Source organism: Chiloscyllium plagiosum, unplaced genomic scaffold (genome assembly GCF_037043375.1).
Source record: "Chiloscyllium plagiosum isolate Xiang-an unplaced genomic scaffold, Cpla_swu_hap1 HiC_scaffold_9, whole genome shotgun sequence".
In the NCBI taxonomy this organism is placed as follows: Eukaryota; Metazoa; Chordata; class Chondrichthyes; order Orectolobiformes; family Hemiscylliidae; genus Chiloscyllium; species Chiloscyllium plagiosum.
In genome coordinates, this window is record NW_028270147.1 from 69,602,119 (window position 1) to 69,621,095 (window position 18,977).

At 42.0% G+C, this 18,977-nt stretch overlaps 1 protein-coding gene across 4 annotated transcripts in view; it reads left to right on the plus strand.

Moving 5' to 3' along the window:
• soat1 (sterol O-acyltransferase 1) overlaps window positions 1–18,977 on the plus strand; it is a 105,322-nt gene that overhangs the window by 77,512 nt on the left and 8,833 nt on the right. For all 4 annotated transcript variants that reach the window (XM_043699579.2, XM_087990760.1, XM_043699581.2 and 1 more), the window contains 6 exons: window positions 1,734–1,809; window positions 9,206–9,287; window positions 13,056–13,101; window positions 16,062–16,191; window positions 16,806–16,903; window positions 18,090–18,188. In XM_043699579.2, the coding sequence (XP_043555514.1) occupies window positions 1,734–1,809; window positions 9,206–9,287; window positions 13,056–13,101; window positions 16,062–16,191; window positions 16,806–16,903; window positions 18,090–18,188 (531 nt within the window). The remainder of the gene's footprint in view (window positions 1–1,733; window positions 1,810–9,205; window positions 9,288–13,055; window positions 13,102–16,061; window positions 16,192–16,805; window positions 16,904–18,089; window positions 18,189–18,977) is intronic.

Below are 18,977 nucleotides of genomic sequence, written 5' to 3' on the forward strand. Positions count from 1 at the left end.
CTTGCAATTTCAAATAAGCCTGTTGGACTATAATCTATTGTCGTTTGATTTTTCATCTTATCCACCCCAGTCCAACTCTGCCATCTCCATATCGTGTCCTTTCTTTTGTTAGTAATTCAAATTTTCGAGCTTGTTTTTGGCATTTATACTGCCAAGACTTATTTCTGAGGATTTGTAAATTGGGTTTACTACCTCATGATCTGTAGGAAGAATACTGAAGAACCTATAGGAGAAAAACAATTCCATTATATAAAAAAGAAATGTTGGAAGTACACAGCAAGCTTGGTAATATCTGTGGAGAATTAAACAGAATTCAGGTTTCAGATTGGCAACATAGCAATTTTCTGATCGAAGGAAATACCAGTATTTTCTTTTTTTTTTTGGTTGCAAGCATCTGCCATATTTTGCTCTTCCTTTTCATATCTCATTACTTTCTTCACTTCAAAATTGCCCTTTCCCTGGAATTTCATTTTGAAGCTAGTAACTATTTGTACTAACTTATTCAGACAAATGATCAAACATGTCTTTTGATTTCAATAAGTCTTGCTAAGGATCCCTCATAACCAGTATCCTAGTGTGAGGATGGCATAGCATTGTGGTGGGTATTTGTTATTCACTGTTCTAGAGTCAGACCGCATGGAAACAGACCCTTCGGTCCAACCAGTCCATGCTGAACATAATCCCAAACTAAACTTGTCCCACCTGCCTGCTTTTGGCCCATATCCCATCATACCTTTCCTATTCATGTACCTACCCAAATGTTCTTTAAATGTTATACCCTCATTCACCACTTCCTCAGGAGGTTCATTCCACACACGTTATCTCTTCCATTCTCCTCATTTGATCATGCCTGGCTGTGATATTCATGTGAACCAAATTGTGCTGTTCGAAACCAACAATCCCCTTCTCTGACCTCAACACACCCATGCACCCATTCCCATGCATCCCCACTCCTTAAATTTCCCACAACCTCCTTCCCTTGCACATGCAGGACATGTTAAAGCTGCAAGGTCTGGTACGACATCAGGATTTCCTGAGCAAGCAGTAAAGTTCTGTGAATAAAATAAGCAATTTAAACTGACATGGCATTTGAGGCCTGTGTATCCTTATGTATATGGTTGCTTGTGCAGAATCAGTGAACTGACCCGAAAGTGAGACACTGCCTGAGAATTCAAGAAGCTGCTCACTACCACCTTGTTGAGGGCTATTAAGGTTACATGATTAATGCTGGCCTAGGCAGTGTAGGAGTGCATGATTTTTTTTTTTAAAAGGACTTGTGTATTTTGTAATGCAGCCTATACAGGAATTTCTGCTATTACACATGTTCTGTCAATGCAAATTGGCTATAACAAGATTGACGAATGCTAATAGCTGTTTGGATAAAGCAGAATTTCTACTGTGTACAGGTATAGTGTTTTTTTTTGTAATGTGATTTTGCACAAGAACACAGTTCTCGTGTTATACGAAAAATACCTGTAATTTCTAGATTTCTAATATCATTTTGAGGGGATTTTTCCACTGAAAAATAGTACCAGTCAGTTTCCCATAGTACATGGCTTTATTATTCAAATAGGTAAAGGATCCACTGCTCTTCTCGCCATAGAATCTAACTGCCAGTTAGATTCTAAGCATCCACCATTTGTAAGTAAAGAATGAAATGTGTTGGTCAAATGTTATAATTCCAAAGTGGCTCGACTTAAGATTCATGACAGTGGTCTGTATGATCTCCTTAGGTTCGCCTGATGATGAAAGCACATTCCTTCATACGGGAAAATTTCAGCAGAGTGATATCAAATAAAGAAAAGAACAGTGAGTATGAATATTTTTATCTTTCTCTTTTTTTTAAAGCAGTGAGGTGGGAGTGGGCCCAAACCTCAGACTAGAAGAGTCTGTCTTTTCATAGAACATAGAACATAGAACAATACAGCACAGAACAGGCCCTTCGGCCCACGATGTTGTGCCGAACTTCTAACCTAGATTAAGTACCCATCCATGTACCTATCCAAATGCCGCTTAAAGGTCGCCAATGATTCCGACTCTACCACTCCCACGGGCAGCGCATTCCATGCCCCCACCACTCTCTGGGTAAAGAACCCACCCCTGACATCTCCCCTATACCTTCCACCCTTCACCTTAAATTTATGTCCCCTTGTAACACTCTGTTGTACCCAGGGAAAAAGTTTCTGACTGTCTACTCTATCTATTCCTCTGATCATCTTATAAACCTCTATCAAGTCACCCCTCATCCTTCGCCGTTCCAACGAGAAAAGGCCGAGAACTCTCAACCTATCCTCGTATGACTTCCTCTCCATTCCAGGCAACATCCTGGTAAATCTTCTCTGCACCCTCTCCAAAGCTTCCACATCTTTCCTAAAATGAGGCGACCAGAACTGCACACAGTACTCCAACTGTGGCCTAACCAAAGTCCTGTACAGCTGCAACATCACTTCACGACTCATGAATTCAATTCCTCTGCTAATGAACGATAATACTCCATAGGCCTTCTTACAAACTCTATCCACCTGAGTGGCAACCTTCAAAGATCTATGTACATAGACCCCAAGATCCCTCTGTTCCTCCACCTCACTAAGAACCCTACCATTAACTCTGTATTCCGCATTCTTATTTGTTCTTCCACAATGGACAACCTCACACTTGGCAGGGTTGAACTCCATCTGCCACTCCTCAGCCCAGCTCTGCATCATATCTAAGTCCCTCTGCAGCCGACAACAGCCCTCCTCACTGTCCACAACTCCACCTATCTTCGTATCATCTGCAAATTTACTGACCCACCCTTCGACTCCCTCATCTAAGTCATTAATAAAAATTACAAACAGCAGAGGACCCAGAACTGATCCCTGCGGAACTCCACTTGTAACTGGTCTCCAGGCTGAATATTTACCATCAGATAGTTTAGGAACTGACTTATAGTATAATAATGCATTTATTAGGGTTGCATCTCCTAAAAAGCTCAATTGAAACAATCTGTCAAGATTTGTAATGGCTATAGACTTGTCTGTTTATCCCATGTTTATACCAGTGCAGCTGATTGAGAATAAGATTTGAAATCTCAGATCGTTTTAATATCAGCCTTAAAACAAATATTTCTGGTTTTGATTTTCTTGGTTAATTATTTCTATTGCTTCTTTGTCCTTGTCTCCCTCACTTTGCGGAACACAATCCTGCTTTATCCCTTGACGCTCCCTAGCTCTTGTCAGGAATTTGTATTCCTGGTATCATCTCCTTTTTCTGAGAAATCACACTTTCCATAATTTATAATTTCACAAGTCCTTGAATGTTGTTAAAATGAAAGTGTATCAATCCACACTTGGTCACCCAAATAGTCTACGTCCCATATATTTTGAAGGAGACACTCTCGGTTGTATGTTGAGCACTTTCCATACCCCTTTCATAAGGATCTCTATTGACAAAAGAGATTGAATATTGGATCACCTTTGCCAGATCAGCATTCTACAAACTATGGCAGTGACTGTAGATGACTAGGATCTCTGCAAGTCATCTCAAGATGGTGCAGAGCAGTTGTCACCACACACATGTACTGCAATAAAACCTGAATTGTGTATTAGTAGCAGTAAGGGCACTACAGAATTTCCATCAGCAGTGCCTTTGCCTCTTGACAGTAACAGGACTGTCAAGTGAATGCTGTTTTCCATTCTGAAGTCAGCTCCACAGCCTTAAGGCAAAACTCAAATGAAGCAACTTGAAGTGACAGGAGACTGTGTCTGGATTATCAAAAAAGAATTTCCCATCCTGGTCTTATCCCCTCGACCTTCAAATGGCCAACATTCTATGGTAGGACAAATTATTTGCCAGCAAGGTCAGAGCACTGATTAAAAACTCTTTGAGGTGAGGATAATTTGTAATGTAATATTTTGCTATTCCCTTTGTACATAAATAAACTCATGAGGACTCCAGTAGAAGGACAAGAGAGATATGTGCCATAGTGCAGCAGAACTCTGGGGCAAAGAACCTTCTATCAGATTGTGAAGGGCCTGACACAACACAGATTTGCTGTTATTTATTTTAGTGTCAATGACAGTGAGCTATTTTGTAATGTTCCAAAATGTACATTCCAACTGTTACAAGGCCACATCACAATACAACACCGTGTTGCATTCTGTTTACACCAGACAGCAGAATTTTTAATAAACGGTGGAAGATATTTTTGATGAATATTGGAAACACTTATAGGCTGAAAGCCTTATTCTTGATTAAATTCAGTGCATAGAAATGAGAGAGAATAAGGAGAGACCATACATGTCATAATTTTTAAGAATATGGATGAGGGTTTTAAGACTGAGATTTACTGGAAATTTCGGATGTGGGAGATCACAGTAGATTGTTAAACAATAAAAGTTTGGATTGTTCATTTTGGAAGAGAGAAAGCCAAGAGGAGATTTGATAAGATTGATGTCATTAACTATGGAGGTAGAGAGAATAAAAAGAAAATTTTGCAGTTCTTGAAGGGTGATTAATGGGTGAGAACAGATTGAGGTGATTGATAAAAGAGCCTGGGTAATAGGCAGGAAGTGTCTCCAGCTGTTAATTTCCACATTTTGGATCTGGTGTGCTAGGTAGAGTATCTGCAATGCTATAGTCTTTGTGCAGCCATCTCACTGTACAATGATGCACAATCAGGTAAGGAGTGGATGGACCAAAAAGGAATGGGTAACTACCAGATTGAGTAAAAGCAAGTTTGTGGAGGCATCCCCTGGTCCGTGTTCTTTTTGAACAGTTTTTCTTTTTTTGGACACTACTGAGGAAAATGGTTCTTGCTGCATTCCCTTGAGAAACTAATTCTATCGCACCAGGAGTGGCTCAGCTGTGCAAGATGGGACAGAAAAGCATGGGAGAAAGAGAATTCTGTTTCAAGGGGAATAGATGTTTCTGCAGTTGCAAATGTAACAGCAGGATGACATGTTGCCTCTCTGGTGCCAGGGTCACGGCTGTTACTGAACTCCTGCAGGATATTACAAAAGGAAAGGATAAACAGCCAGCAGTCATGGTCCATGTTGATACCAATAACTTCAGCAAAAAGAGAGGTCAGGTCATGCAAGCAGGGATAGCAGTAATCTCAGGTTTATTCCTATTGTCACGTGCTAACGTGATCATTAGTAAGAGAATGGACTGCATGAATAATTGGCAGGATGGTAAAGGAGGGAGAGATTTTATATTCTTGAGGCACTGGATTGAACAAAGAACCAAGAAAATGTACAGCCCAGGAACAGACCCTTCGGCCCTCCAAGCCTGAACTGATCCAAATCTACTGAAAAATCTGTCGCCCAATTCCCAAGCATCTGTATCCCTCTGCTGCCCACCTACTCACGCATTTGTCCAGGCACATCTTAAATGCATCTACAGTGCCTTCCTCTACCACCTCTGCTGGCAACATGTTCCAGACACCCACCACCCTCTGTGTGAAGTACTTGCCGCGATATGCTCCTTAAACTTTTCACCCCTCACCTTAAAGGTGTGACCTCTCGTTATTGAATCCTTCACCCTGGGGAAAAAAGCTTATCTTTAACCACCCTGTCTATACCCTTCATGATTTTGTAAACCTCAATCAGGTTCCCCTCAATCTCTTTTTTTTCTAATGAAAACAAACCTTACCTACTCAACCTCTCTTCATAGCTAGCACCTTCCATGCCAGGCAACATCCTCGTAAATCTTCTCTGCACCCTCTCCAAAGCGTCCACATCCTTTTGGTAATGTGGCGACCAGAACTGTACACAGTATTCTAAATGCAGCTGAACCAATGTCTTGTACAATCTTAACTTGATTTGCCAGCTCTTACACTCAATACCCTGTCCAATGAAGGCAAGCATACCATTTGCCGCCTTGACCACACTATCCACCTGTGCAGCAATCTTCAGGGTACAATGGACCTGCACTCCCAGATCTCTCTGCCCATCAACTTTTCCCAAGGCTCTTCCGTTCATTGTATAATTCGCTCTAGAATTAGACTTGCGTAAATGCATCACCTCACATTTGTCCAGATTGAACTCCATTTGCCACCCTGCCGTCTATCTTTAGATTAGATTACTTAGTGTGGAAACAGGCCCTTCGGCCCAACAAGTCCACACCAACCCGCCGAAGCGCAACCACCCAGACCCATTCCCCTACATTTACCGCTGCACCTAACACTACGGGCAATTTAGCGTGGCCAAATCACCTAACCTGCACAGTTTTGGACTGTGGGTGGAAACCGGAGCACCTGGAGGAAACCCACGCAGACACTGGGAGAATGTGCAAACTCCACACAGTCAGTCGCCTGAGATGGGAATTGAACCCAGGTCTCTGGCGCTGTGAGGCAGCAGTGCTGACCACTGTGCCACCATGCCGCCTTACCTGATTGATTATCTATATCCTCCTCTATTCTTTGACAGTCCCTTATGCTTTCTGCTACTCCACCAATCTTCGTGTCATCTGCAAACTTGCTGATCATACCAACAGTGCCCTCTTCCAGATCATTTATGTATATCACGAACAACAGTGGCCCCAACACTGACCCCTGTGGAACACCACTGGTCACCTTTCTTCATTTTGAGAAATTCTCTTCAACTACTACTCTCTGTCTCCTGTTGCTCAACCAGTTCTTTATCCACCTACCTAGAACACCCTGCACATCTTCACTTTCTCTATTAGTTTACCATGGGGAACCTTATCAAAAGCCTTACTAAAGTCCATGTATATGACATCAACAGCCCTTCCTTCATCTATCAACTTGGTCACTTCCTCAAAGAATTCTATTAAGTTGGTAAGGCACGGTCTCCCCTGCACAAAACCATGTTGCCTATCACTGATAAGCCCATAAATAGATCCTATCCTTCAGTATCTTCTCCAGCAACTTTCCCACCACTGACGTCAGGCTCGCTGGTCTGTAGTTACCTGGAATATTCCTGCTACCCTTGTTGTCCCCCCTGCACAAGGTGAGCAACCTGCCAGTCTTCCAGCACCTCACCTATGTTTAAGGATGCCACAGGATATCTGTCAGGGCCCCAGTTATTTCCTCTCTCGCCTCCCTCAGCAACCTAGGATAGATCCCATCCGGTCCTGGGGATTTGTCCACCTTCATAACCTCTAGCCTACCCAACACATCTTCCCTCCTTATGTCAACATGATCCAGACTAATCAAACTTTTATCTCTAATCTCAACATTCATCATGTTCCTCTCCTCAGTGAACACTGATGCAAAGTAATCATTCAGAATCTCACCCATTCTCTCAGGTTCGACACACAGCTTTCCTTCATTATCCTTTAATGATTCTGGGCAAGATCAGCAGATTGTGCCCCAGCAGAATCTGGAACAAAAAAGGGCTGTGTTTTGTAATGTGGGGAAAACTTTAAATTAGATTGGTGGTGAACAAGAACCTGAGGGAAATGGATGTAAATATGAGAAAGAAAAGTGGAAGGCCGATGAAACTACAATAAACAGCAAGTCAGGCCATAGTGCAAGCAAAGAGAGAAAATGTCAAAGACCAATCTAATAGTAAAATATTTGCCTGCTTTCAATAAGGTAGACAAATAAAAGCACAACTAGTTAAGGGAAAGTGAGGACTACAGTTGGAGATCAGAGTCTAGAGTGTGGTGCTGGAAAAGCAGGCAGTCAGGCAGCATCCGAGGAGCAGGATAATTGACGTTTTGGGCATAAGCCCTTCATCAGGAATGAGGGGCAGACTCTGATCTCCAGTCTCTGTGTATGTGGGAAACATTTTAGAAATTAAGTCAGATGCCTTCGTTCACCGAGTAGGAAATTATGGAATCCACCAGCCCAGAAGGCTTTTGAAATGAGGCTACTGAATATATTTGAGAGAAAATAAGATATCTGGGCTCTAAATGTGTCGAGAGGTATGTGGAGAGAGCACAAGGGGAAGGATCAGCCATGATCATGTTGAATTATAGAGCAGGCTCAATTATCAGTTGACCTATTCCTGTTTTCTGTGTTGTGATACCCCTTTTACACAATAAGTGGTTAGCATTTGCCATGTAACTCTGAATGGGGTGGTCACTACCGATTTCAAAGGGAATTTGGTAAGTGAATGAAGGAACAGAACCAGCATTGTCTTGACTGACTGAATGCCATCCTCCAGTACTGTACTATTATTTGATTTAGGATGTCTGACTTTTGGGAGACAAGAACCGGATTTTGTAGGGAGTGTTGCATTGCCAGTAATGGAGCAAAATAGATTGCACAGTGGCTCAGTGGTTAGCACACAGCACCAGGGACTCTGGCTCAATTCCAACCTTGAGTGACTGCCTGTGTGGAGTTGGCATGTCCTCCCTGTGTCTGCGTGGATTTCTGTCAGGTGCTCTGGTTTCCTTCCACAGTCCAAAGATGTAAAGGTTAGGTGAGTCAGTCATGCTGAATTGCCCTGTAGTGTGTAGACTAAATGGATTAACCGTGATAAATGTGGGGTTACAGGGATAGAATGGTTTGCTTTTTCAGATGGTTGGTGCAGACTAAATGGCCTCAGTCTGCATTGTAGGGACTCTATGATTCTTAGGTAGTGGAGAATGCAGGAGCAGGGTACTGAGTTGGATGATCAACCATGATCATATTGAATGGTGGAGCTAGCTCAAAGGGTTGAAATGCCTATTCTTGTTCCTATTTTCCGTGTTTCTGTTTGTGTATTGTAGCTAGACTCTGTACACTTCAGTTGGGAAATCCTATATGCTAACGTGGCTGAAGTTAAGAACTCACTGTACAGATATTGTGGGAGCAAACTCTATGGTTAATTTTTTGCTCAGGCTGATATAAGGTTCCAACCTATTTATCATTATCAGTATTGCTTATGCTGATGCAGTATAATTGTTCGGGCTAAGATCTAATTCTTAGTCATGGGGTCAAAGCTTACCTGAGCAGAAGTGAAACAAGCTATTTCATTGTTGCTGCTTGGCGTGTTTAGTTATTACTTAGAAGTAAGAAAGTGGTTCTTGCAACCTCCAGCCTTGATCTGTGATCTGTGCGTGAGAGAAATCAGACCAGAACAAGGAAATTCAAGAACTCTGAAGGAAACAAATGCCCTTGTGCTTTGTACCTATTCATATCTATATAGTGATTCCAATATTTTGCATTAAGCTGGTTTTATTTATGGTTGCAAAAGCTTTTCATTTGGATAGGCTGCTTTCTTTCTATTGAAGGCTTCATTGAGATCCTAATCTTTTGGTTTTATCTTTCTCTTAGGTGACGTTCAAATACCACAGTTTTCTCACTATCTCTACTTCCTTTTTGCTCCAACTCTCATATATCGGGACAGCTATCCCAGGTAAACTCAGTCAGATCATTATCAGAAAGCAGGTTGAATGAGTAACAGCTGTATCTTTTTTGAACTATTAATGTTGAGGAAAGTTGCTATAGTATTACCACAACAGACAGCTGCGTTCACTAGGTGAGGAGAGAGGTTCAGAAGGACAGTCCTTAGAGCTAACCTCAGCCAGTGCAGGAACTGAACTCATGCTGTTGATATCACTCTGTATCACAAACCAGCTGTCCAACCAACTGAGCTAACTGACACTCGGACTAAGAAGGTAGATTTACGATGCAGAGTGATGCTAACAGTATGGATTTAATTACCACATCAGCAGACTTTATCATGAAGGACTCCTCTTCTCAACCCCTCTCATTGTCTGATGCATGGTGACCCTCAGGTTTAACTTATCACCAGATGCACCTTCTAATGAGAAAGCAGCCCTGTGGTCTGGTAGGATAATGACAACTTGACCTTTTGAACAAGTGAACAGTGTCTGTATGGTGTAAATTGTAATCTGCTAAATTATTTGAAGTTTTTAGCCGAAACAGAACTAAACCATTTAGCTTATAAACCTGTTCTGCCGGGACCTGGCCAGACTGTATCTCCACTCCATATCCTTACATTTGATGCATACCTCTTGATACTCTGATAAATATTAAATCTGATATGTGAAATTGCCAATGTAACTTCAGCCTTTTGAACAACTAAGTTCCTGATTTTGTTCCTGAAATACCCTAATTGTAATTTTAAGATGATCTCTTGTCCTGGATTCCCTTGTGGTAAGTGAAATGTTGTACAAGGTTATTTCCAAGTTATTAGTGATGTAGACCAGACCAGACCAGACCCCATCAATATATTTTAAGAAGGTAGCATAGACCCTAACCCTTTCTTATTTTAATGGTAAATGTGAAGTGACATGCTCCAGATGCATTGTGACTGATCAAACTACTCGATGTTAAGAAAACACTATAATTTAAACACTATAATTAAACTACAAATAAGTGGAAGAAATTTAGAATAACTTAACTATTGGAAAACTTAGCTGAAAATGTGTTGCTGGAAAAGTGCAGCAGGTCAGGCAGCATCCAGGGAACAGGAGAATCGACGTTTCGGGCATAAGCCCTTCAGGAATGAGGAAAGTTTGTCCAGCAGGCTAAGATAAAAGGTAGGGAGGAGGGACTTGGGGGAGGGACATCGGAAATGTGATAGGTGGAAAGAGGTCAAGGTGAGGGTGATAGGTCAGACTGGGGTGGGGGCGAAGAGGTCGGGAAGAAGATTGCAGGTTAGGAAGGCGGTGCTGAATTCGATGGATTAGACTGAGACAAGGTGGGGGGAGGGGAAATGAGGAAACTGGTGAAATCCGAGTTTATCCCTTGTGGTTGGAGGGTTCCTAGGCGGAAGATGAGGCGCTCTTCCTCCAACCGTCGTTTTGTTGTGGTCTGGCGATGGAGGAGTCCAAAGACCTGCATATCCTTGGTGGAGTGGGAGGGGGAATTGAAATGTTGAGCCATAGGGTGGTTGGGTTGGTTGGTCTGGGTGTCCCAGAGGTGTTCTCTGAAACGCTCCGCAAGTAGCCGGCCTGTCTCCCCAATGTAGAGGAGGCCACATCGGGTGCAGAGGATGCAATAGATGATGTGTGTGGAGGTGCAGGTGAATCTGTGGCGGATATGGAAGATTCCTTTGGGGCCTTGGAGGGAGGTGTGGGCGCAAGTCTTGCACCTCCTGCGGTTGCAGGGGAAGGTGCCGGGAGTGGAGGTTGGGTTGGTGGGGGTGTGGACCTGACGAGGGAGTCACGGAGGGAGTGGTCTTTACGGAATGCTGATGGGGGAGGGGAGGGAAATATATCCTTGGTGGTGGGGTCCGTTTGGAGGTGGCGGAAATGACGGCGGATGATGCGCTGAACATGGAGATTGGTGGGGTGGTAGGTGAGGACCAGTGGGGTTCTGTCCTGGTGGCGGTTGGAGGGGCGGGGCTCTAGGGCGGAGGAGCGGGAAGTGGAAGAGATGCGGTGGAGGGCATCGTCGACCACGTTTGGGGGGAAATTGCGGTCCTTGAAGAAGGAGACCATCTGGGTTGTGCGTTTTTGGAACTGGTCCTCCTGGGAGCAGATGCGGCGGAGTCGAAGGAATTGGGAGAATGGGATGGCGTTTTTACAGGGAGCAGGATGGGAGGAGGTGTAGTCCAGGTAGCTGTGGGAGTCGGTCGGTTTGAGCCACAGGGTGGTTGGGTTGGTTGGTCCTATTGGAAAACTTAACTGAATAATAGATCTAATACCTATTACTAATTAACTGTTCCCATAAACACATCCCTTGGCAAAAAGACAAATTCAAACACACATTCTCCCATGCAGTCCACCATTCCAGGAGGGGGAAAAAATCAAGAGTCATGTGTAGCAGCTAGGTGTCATTCACTGAAGCTTCCAACTCTTTTGAGATCCCAAAGGCTTCTGGTTAAAACTAAAATCTAAAAGAAAACTAGGAAGCCTAGTCTGAGAGAGCTGGCCAAACCCAGGCTGATTCTATTGTTCCAACTTTCTTCTTTTAAAAAAAAAACCCAAGGCACCTCAAATTGTTTACTTTCTTCAAGACAGCTCATCACTACTGCCTTACGATCTTTCTTCAAGTAGAAAGCCAGGACTAAATAACCTCTTAAAATGACAGCATTGTGACATTAGGCTCAGTGTTTAAAACCCTGAAAGGTTTGTAGACACCAAAGATTTACTGTACAATAGCCTAGCTTTTTTTTTGGATTTACACTGATGCAACGTCTTTTTTTTTCATCATCATGAAGCCTGATCCTCTCCTCCACTTGTTTTATTTGATGCAATGGAATGCAGATGTAGGCATTGTTTCAAGCCTGTGTCCTGAATAGAGGAAGCTGGGACCAGCTTAATTATTGGTGAGCTGTACATAAGAATGTAGGAACTAGAAGTAGGCCACCTGGCCCTTTGAGCCTGCTCTGCCATTCAATAAAATCATGGCTGATCTTTTCATGGCCTCAGCTCCACTTACCCGCCCTCTCACCATAATCCTTAATTCCTTCATTATTCAAAAAAAAATCTTACTCTGCTTTAAAAGTATTTACTGAAGTAGCATCAACTACTTCGCTGGGCAGGGAATTCCATAGATGCACAACCCTCTGGGTGAAGAAGTTTTTTTCTCAATTCAATCCTAAATCTGCTCCCCCACTATTTTGAGGCAATGCCCTCTTGTTCTAGTTTCACCTGCCAGTGGAAACATCCTCTCTACATCTATCTTATCCATTCCCTTCATAATTCTGTTTCTATAAGCCCCCACCCCTCCATTCCTACTGAATTCCAATGAATATAATCCCAGTCTACTTGGTCTGTCTTCACAAACCAACCCCTTCAACTCTGAAATCAACCTAGTGAACCTCCTCTGCACCCCCTGTAGTGCCAGTACATCCTTTCTCAAGTAAGGAGACCAAAACTGCACACAGTATTCCAGGTGTGGCCTTACCACACCGTACAGTTGCAACACCACCTTCCTGCTTTTAAACTCAATTCCTTTAGCAGTGAAGGACAAAATTCCATTTGCCTTACTAATTACCTGTTGTACCTGCAGACCAACCTTCTGTGATTCATGCACAAGGACACCCAGTGATTTATAAATCTGTTTTAAATCATGACTTGAGACTGCAGAATAACTGCAGAACCTATGATTTTATATTACAAACCAAACTCTGTTCCTTTTAATGTGAGCAGGAATTGTGTATTTCAATAAACAAGCTATTATGATATTTGCTGAATTTTTCTTAATGCAGGAATCCTACAATTAGGTGGAGCTACGTTGCTACAAAATTTGCTCAGGTAAAATTTTTTAAAGCCAAGTAATTTCTGACACGCTGGGTGATATTTCTGTAATGGAGTGAACTTCAATGATGTACTGCAATAGAGGTCTATCTGGTGGCAGTTGGAAGTTGGCAGGTATTTGGGCATCTCTGATCTCTGTTTTGCCCTTCGAATTGGAGAATTTAACAGTATTCCAGAAGGTCATTCGATTCATGTGTGCAACGACTCATGGAAGAGTTACCCAGATAATCCCAATGTCCAGCCCTGCCTCCAAAGCTCTCTTCAGTACTCAGCTCTCTTTTGTAACCATCTATGAAATCTGCCTCCACCACTCTTCCAGGCAGTGCATTCCAAATCCTAACAATTGAAGAAAGCAGTTTCTCCTTCTCTCACTCCTAACTATCTTGCTGACCAAAATTAAATTGTAACCCTTAGTTACTGATGTACCAACTCGTAGAAACAGAGTATCCTTCTTTACCCTGTCAAAATCTTTACAACATGAACAGGGAATTATCCCCACATGATGGCCAACCTTTGCATCTTCCACCCCTATAAATGAACTTGCAGTTAGTCTTAAAATAAGATGCTGCAACTATTAGAAATATGAAATGGCAAGTGAAAATGTGAGAAATATTCAGCTCTGCAGATTCTGTAGTGAGAAAAACAGAATTGACATTCTAGGTTATGTCTTTGTGCTATTTGTGGATTTTGCTGTGCAGGGCCAGCTATTTGTCTACTGAATTGTTTGTATTTCATAGTAATTTGTGTGCAGCTTTGTACTGTATCTATGAGAAATGACAAGGTGATTAAAAATGCAAATCTGTCTCTTGAAGATTTCAGTGCAGTACTGACTCTGATATGACTTGGACACATTAATGAGACAGATGTATTTCTTTCTGTTGTGACCCTGGATTGCTGTGTGGAAATATTTTGTTTTTTTAAGACCTCCAAATAATAGTGATACAGCATAGAAAAAGACTCTTTGGCCAACTCCTCTGCACCGATCACACATCCCAATCTGACCTGTTTTGTTTCCTAGCATGGCCATGTCATCTGAAATAACTCCACAGAGGCCGGTATCCCGTCACCAAGAACCCCCCCCCCCCCTTGTTTATACATGCATTGTACTTGACACTGGTCTGACTTCCTCAGAATCGGTGCTGAGTGAACAGAACCTCTGTTTGTCTGTCAGCCAGGGCTCCCTGTTTGGACCAGGTTAAAAGCCCCAATCAGGGAACTGATATTTGAGATCCATCTGGCTGACCTCATTACAATCACTCTAAACCCTTCCCATTCATATACCTATTCTGATGCCTTTTAAGTTTGTAATTGTATCCACCTCCACCACTTCCTCTGGCAGCTTGTTCTATACACACACCACTGTGAGATAAAACTGATCTGAGGGATAACTTTAAATCTTTCCCCCTCATCTTGAACCTATGCCCTCTAGTTTTGGGTCCCCCCACATCCTAACAAAAAGACAGCAGCTATTCATCCTGTCCATGCCCCTCATGGTTTTATAAACTTCTATAAGGTCAGCCCTCAACCTCTGCTCCAAGGACAAAATATCCAAGCCTACTCAGCCTTTCCGTATAACTCAAATCTCTGGTCCTGACAATATATTTGTAAATCTTTTCTGCAGTCTCTAAAGTTTAACAACATCATTCTTATAGAAGAGCAACTAGAATTGTATGCAGTTTTCTAAAAGTGACCTCACCAATGTCCTGTACAACCGCAACATGACATCCCAACTCTTATACTCAATGTTCTGACCAATGAAGGCAAATGAGGCAAATGCCTTCACTACCCTGTCTACCTGAGACTTCACTTTAACACTTGCACTTGTACACTTGTACACTTCACTTGTACACTTGCAACCCCAGGTCTCTTTGTTCAGCAGGACTCCCCAGGGCCCTATGATTAATTGTAGAAGTCCTACCATGATTTGCCATGACAAAAAAGCAACACCTCACATTTATCTAAATTAAACTCCATCTGCTATTCCATGCCCCATTGGCCCAACTGATCAAAGTCCTGTGGTACTCTGAGGTAACCTTCACCGTCTACAAGATGACCTGTTTTAATGTCATCTGCAAACTTAGTAACCATACCTCCTCATATTCACATCCAAATCAATTATCTAAGTGACAATAAGTAGTGGACCCAGCACAGATTCCTGTGGCACATTACTGGTCACAGGCCTCTAGTCTGAAAAGCAATCCTCTAACAGCACCCTCTGTATTCTACCTTCAAGCCAATTTTATATCCAGTTGGCCAGATCCCCCAGATTCCATGTGATCTAACCTTGCTAACCAGCATGGAACCTTTTTGAACACTTTGCCGTAGGCCACATAGACAATGGCTACTGTTCTGTCTTCATCAATCTTCTTTGTCACCTTTTCAAAAAAAAAACTCAATCAAGTTAGTGATACACGATTTCACACAAAGCCATGTTGATGATCCCAATCAGTCCTTGCCTTTCCAAATGCATATAAGTCCTGTCCTTCAGAATCTTCTCCATTGACTTACCCACTATTGCTGCCAGGCTTACTGGTCTGTAGTTCTCTGGCTTTTCCTTGATGCCTATCTTCTAGAATGGCATCACATTATCCAACCTCTAGTCTTCTGGCACCTCCCCCGTTGCTGTCAGTGATACAAATATCTCCCCAAAGGGCTTGGCAGTTTCTTCCTTAGCTTCCTATACAGTTCAGGTCCCAGGGATGTATCTACCTCTTAGGCATTTTAAGACCCCAGCACCACCTCTTGTCATATGAACTCTTTTCAAGCCATCGCTATCTATTTCCCCAAGTTCCCTGGCTTCCATGTTGTTCTCCACAGTAAATACTGACACAAAATATTAATTTAGTATCTCACCCCCATCTCCTGTGGTTCCATGTATAGATGGCCACATTGATTTTTAAATGGCCCTATTCTCTCCCTGGGCTCTTTCGTCCTAAATTATCTTTTTGGTTTTTCAGGTTCTGGGCTGTCTGTTTTATGCTTACTATATCTTCGTCCGACTCTGTATTCCTTTGTTTCGAAACATCAGCAAGGAGCCATTCAGCTTGAAAGTCCTCGTTCTTTGCATCTTCAACTCCATTTTGCCAGGTATGGACCATCCTTACACTCTGATGCTGAAAGTGGAAACATAGAGCATACTGCAGGAAGTGCTTGTTTTGAATGATGCAATGAATACATCATGAAACACAATTAATTGAGGACACTGGTGCAGTAATGTATTTAGACCACTCGAGCAGATCAGGCCTCCTTTTAAACTATTTCAACAAAGCATGTTAATATAGTGTGGACTAAGCTCTAAGTTGGAAAACCTCTTCTGCAGGCTGATTCAGATGGCGCTGATATTTAGTTTAGAGTACTAAGCGCAAGTGTGAAAGTTCACACTAGTCATTTGAGTACTGTTTGGAGATTTTGAAGTCGAGCAGAGACTTTCAACAGCTCATTTTATAGAACGCGTCTGGTGCAGATCTTTGAGCAGTATTCTTTCTATTGCCTGGAAAGCTTTGTTTTCTGTACCTCCATTTGACTGAAATTAATCTTTTTCTTTGTTTTTTTTCTTAATTTAGCAGCTTGTGAAGTTCAGGGATTGCTCTTCAGTAAAACATGAATTGGCAAAAGATCTAATATTGAGATTTTTTTCTATTTATCACAACATGGCCAATTTTTAGAACTACCCGAAACTTTGTTTTTTGTTTGTGTTTCAGGTGTGTTGGTACTATTCCTTGCCTTCTTTGCATTCCTGCACTGCTGGCTCAATGCCTTTGCTGAAATGTTGCAGTTTGCTGACAGGATGTTCTACAAGGTATCCTTTTAAATTAATTTTTTAAAATCCACCAGGTACATCTTGATGTGGTTTTCATCTTTGATAGAAGCCACTCCTCTGAAGGGTATATTTTTTGATTATCTAAGTGCCACTTATTTCACAATAGTCTTGAACTACTATAGATGAATTCTGTTGTGCTTCTGGAGTGCAACACAACTGAGTACAATGTGCAGTTTAATCACTTTGTTTTAAAAAAAGTATCTATTATCCCTGCTATTCCAGATATTATGCACATTTTCCATTTGTTGTTAACCAAGGTTGATGTCCACAAATGGTGATGTGCATGTTGTTAATGATAGCTGTGGTGTAGTCAAAAAGTACCAGAAAATATGTTTATTTTTAAAACTGAAGACTTTTGCTTCTCTCTGCCTTTAGTAATAAAGAAAAAAAAAAATGCAAACAAACTCTGATCATCATATGGCATTTTACAAAGGCTGGCAGAAAAATACTGATGGCAGAAACTTAGGAGCAGATGCCCTTTGAGCCTGCTCTGCTATTAAATATGATTGTGGCTGATCATCCAACTCAATATCCTATTCCACTTTATCCCCACGCCCTTGATCCCTTTAACCCTGAGACATATATCCAACTCCTTCCTGAAAACATTTGTGTTTTGGCCTCAACTACTTTCTGTGGCAGAGAATTCCACAGGCTCATTGCTCTGAGTGAAGAAACTTCTCCTCATCTCAGTAAGCAACTTCTCCTGGGCTTCCTGCAACTGACAAAGGTGCCAGAAAGGATAAATTTTTCTATAAACATTTGTATAGTGTATAATTAAATACATTGTCAGGATACAGCTGCTGACTCCTGTTTCCGAGCTTTTTTTTGTGGGATTTTAGTGGTGCTGTTGAGTGAAGATTAGCAAGGTGAAGGGAGGTGGGCTAAATTAGGAGATGGACTTCGAGGATGAACTGCATCCCAAATCCAAACATTTTCTTCTGGTTGTATGTTGTCGGATGACTTTATGCAGAATATTTATTTGCAAGCTGTTTCCAAGCACAGACTGGGAGAAGTATTTATCATGAAAAATGTACCTCTGTAAATCTGTTAACTTGCAGCATCTAGGTAAATTTATTGATTGATTTCAGTTAAAATCAGGATTAATGTATGTGGAATTTTCCTTTTATTTTATTAAACTAACTTTGCTTTCTTCATTTCCTTTCAGGACTGGTGGAATTCCACATCATTTGCAAATTACTACCGGACCTGGAATGTAGTTGTCCATGATTGGCTGTACTATTATGCATATAAGGATTTTCTCTGGGTGAGGAGCTATTTCAAGCCATTGGATTTAACTGAGAAAATTCCCTGAAGAGTTGAGGGGAAGAAACAAATTACAATTCTTAGATTTTTCACACTAGCTAGCCCTCAACAGAAAGCTATCAAAAATATCATTCAAAGTCAACTTTTCAGACTGCTTTTGTTCTGCAGCGTGAAACTTGGGAAAGTCACTCTCAGAATCTGGATTCACTTAGAATCATAGAATCCTTAAAGTGTGGAAGCAGGCCATTTTAAATCCACACCAACCCTCTGAAGGCCATCCCACTCAAACCCTCTACCCTCTCCTTGTAACCCTGGATTTTCTTTGGCTAATCCACCTAACCTGCACATCTCTGGATACTACGGGCAATTTTGGACTGTAGGAGGAAACTGGAGCATCCAGAAGAAATCAAGCAGGCACTTCGACAATATCTAAGCTCCACACAGTCGCCTGAGGGTGGAATCAAACCCAGGTCTCTGGCACTGAGAGGCAGCAATGCTAACCACTGAACCACTATGCCACTGGCTTGTTTTGCTTTGATTTCTAATGCTCAATTCTAACTAGCAGAACAAAGGCTGCGCTTAAATTTCTTCTTAATAACCATTGTTTGAAGCATTAAGATATTGGGAATTTTGTTCTGGGGTCCCATAGAATAATGCAGGAGTCTGAAGCACAGCTATTTTTTATGGAATCTTTATTGTGTGACATACTTAAATACAACTGAACCTGATGTCGGTGGTGGGCAAGTTGTTGGAGGGAATCCTGAGGGACAAGGTGTACAACGATTTGGAA